Source organism: Corvus brachyrhynchos, unplaced genomic scaffold, assembly GCF_000691975.1.
Source record: "Corvus brachyrhynchos isolate BGI_N302 unplaced genomic scaffold, ASM69197v1 scaffold30, whole genome shotgun sequence".
Lineage (NCBI taxonomy): Eukaryota > Metazoa > Chordata > Aves > Passeriformes > Corvidae > Corvus > Corvus brachyrhynchos.
In genome coordinates, this window is record NW_008235742.1 from 470,665 (window position 1) to 471,910 (window position 1,246).

Below are 1,246 nucleotides of genomic sequence, written 5' to 3' on the forward strand. Positions count from 1 at the left end.
CTCCAGACAACTACCTCGCCACGGAGGTGGGGTCCTGCACCCTCGTGTGCCCCCAGAACAGCCAGGAGGTCACGGTCAACAACGTCCAGAAGTGTGAGAAGTGCAGCAAACCCTGCCCAGAGGGTGAGCAACACCCCACCAGGGCCTGGGGGGGCTCTGGGGGCCCTGGGGATGGGGGTGAGCAGCCCCCAGGGGCTGAGGGGGCGACTCTGGAGAGGGCAGGATTGTGGGTGAGGAGCCCCTCAATGTCCTGGTGGGCTCATGGGGTTCCCAAGGTTGTGGGTGAGCAGCCCCCCAGTATCTGGACAGATCTGGGGAGCTCAGGGGTGCAGGTGAGCAGCCCTCCAGAGTGGCTCTGGGTACCCCAAGGATGTGGGTGAGCAGTCCCCTGGGTACTGAGGGGACTCTGGGAACCCCAAGGGTGTGGGTAAGCAGCCTCCCGAAGTCTTGGGGTGCCCTGGGGATCCCAGGGGTGCAGGTGAGCAGTCCCCAGTGCAGCTCTGGGGACCCCAAGGCTGTGTGGGGGTGCTGCTATGCTCTGTGAGGGTTCCTCCATGGCTGGAGGGGCTGTGTTCTGGGGGGCTCGGGGGTCCTGGAGGAGCACCCCAGCCCTGCCGTGTCCCCGCAGTGTGCTACGGGCTGGGAGTGGATTTCCTGAAGGGCGTCCGCGCCGTGAACGCCTCCAACATCCAGCACTTCTCTGGCTGCACCAAGATTTTTGGGAGCCTGGCCTTCCTGCCTGAGACCTTTGCTGGGTGAGCACCTGATTCCCCTCCCTGAAGCCCACCAGGACCCCCAGTGGGACCCCCCTAACCTCCCTCCCACCCCTGGCAGGGACCCCAGCACCAACACCCCACCCCTGGACCCCAAACTGCTGCGGATCTTCGAGAGCCTGGAGGAGCTGACGGGTGAGAGCTGGGGGTGCTGGGGGGGATCGGGGGCTCCGGGTTTGGGGGGGACATGGGGTGGTGACACTCAGCTCCCCCCAGGCTTCCTCTACATCGCAGCCTGGCCACCCGACATGAAGGACCTGGGAGTCTTCCAAAACCTGCGGGTGATCCGGGGCCGGGTGCTGCACAAGTGAGCAGGGCTGGGAATGTGGGGGAGCACAGGGGGACATGGGGGGACATGGAGGGATGCAGGGTGGACACGGGGGACATATGGAGGGACACTGGGAGTCACAGAAGGAACACAGGGACATGGGGTGACATGAGGACACGGGGATGCAGAGGGAGCATGGGGGGAT

At 65.3% G+C, this 1,246-nt stretch overlaps 1 protein-coding gene across 1 annotated transcript in view; it reads left to right on the top strand.

Annotated features, from left to right (window-relative positions):
• Positions 1-1,246, top strand: part of ERBB2 (erb-b2 receptor tyrosine kinase 2) — a 4,619-nt gene that overhangs the window by 2,198 nt on the left and 1,175 nt on the right. Inside the window, exons 7-10 of the mRNA XM_008643226.2 lie at positions 7-123; positions 629-755; positions 835-908; positions 990-1,080. Of these exons, the coding sequence (XP_008641448.1) occupies positions 7-123; positions 629-755; positions 835-908; positions 990-1,080 (409 nt within the window). The remainder of the gene's footprint in view (positions 1-6; positions 124-628; positions 756-834; positions 909-989; positions 1,081-1,246) is intronic.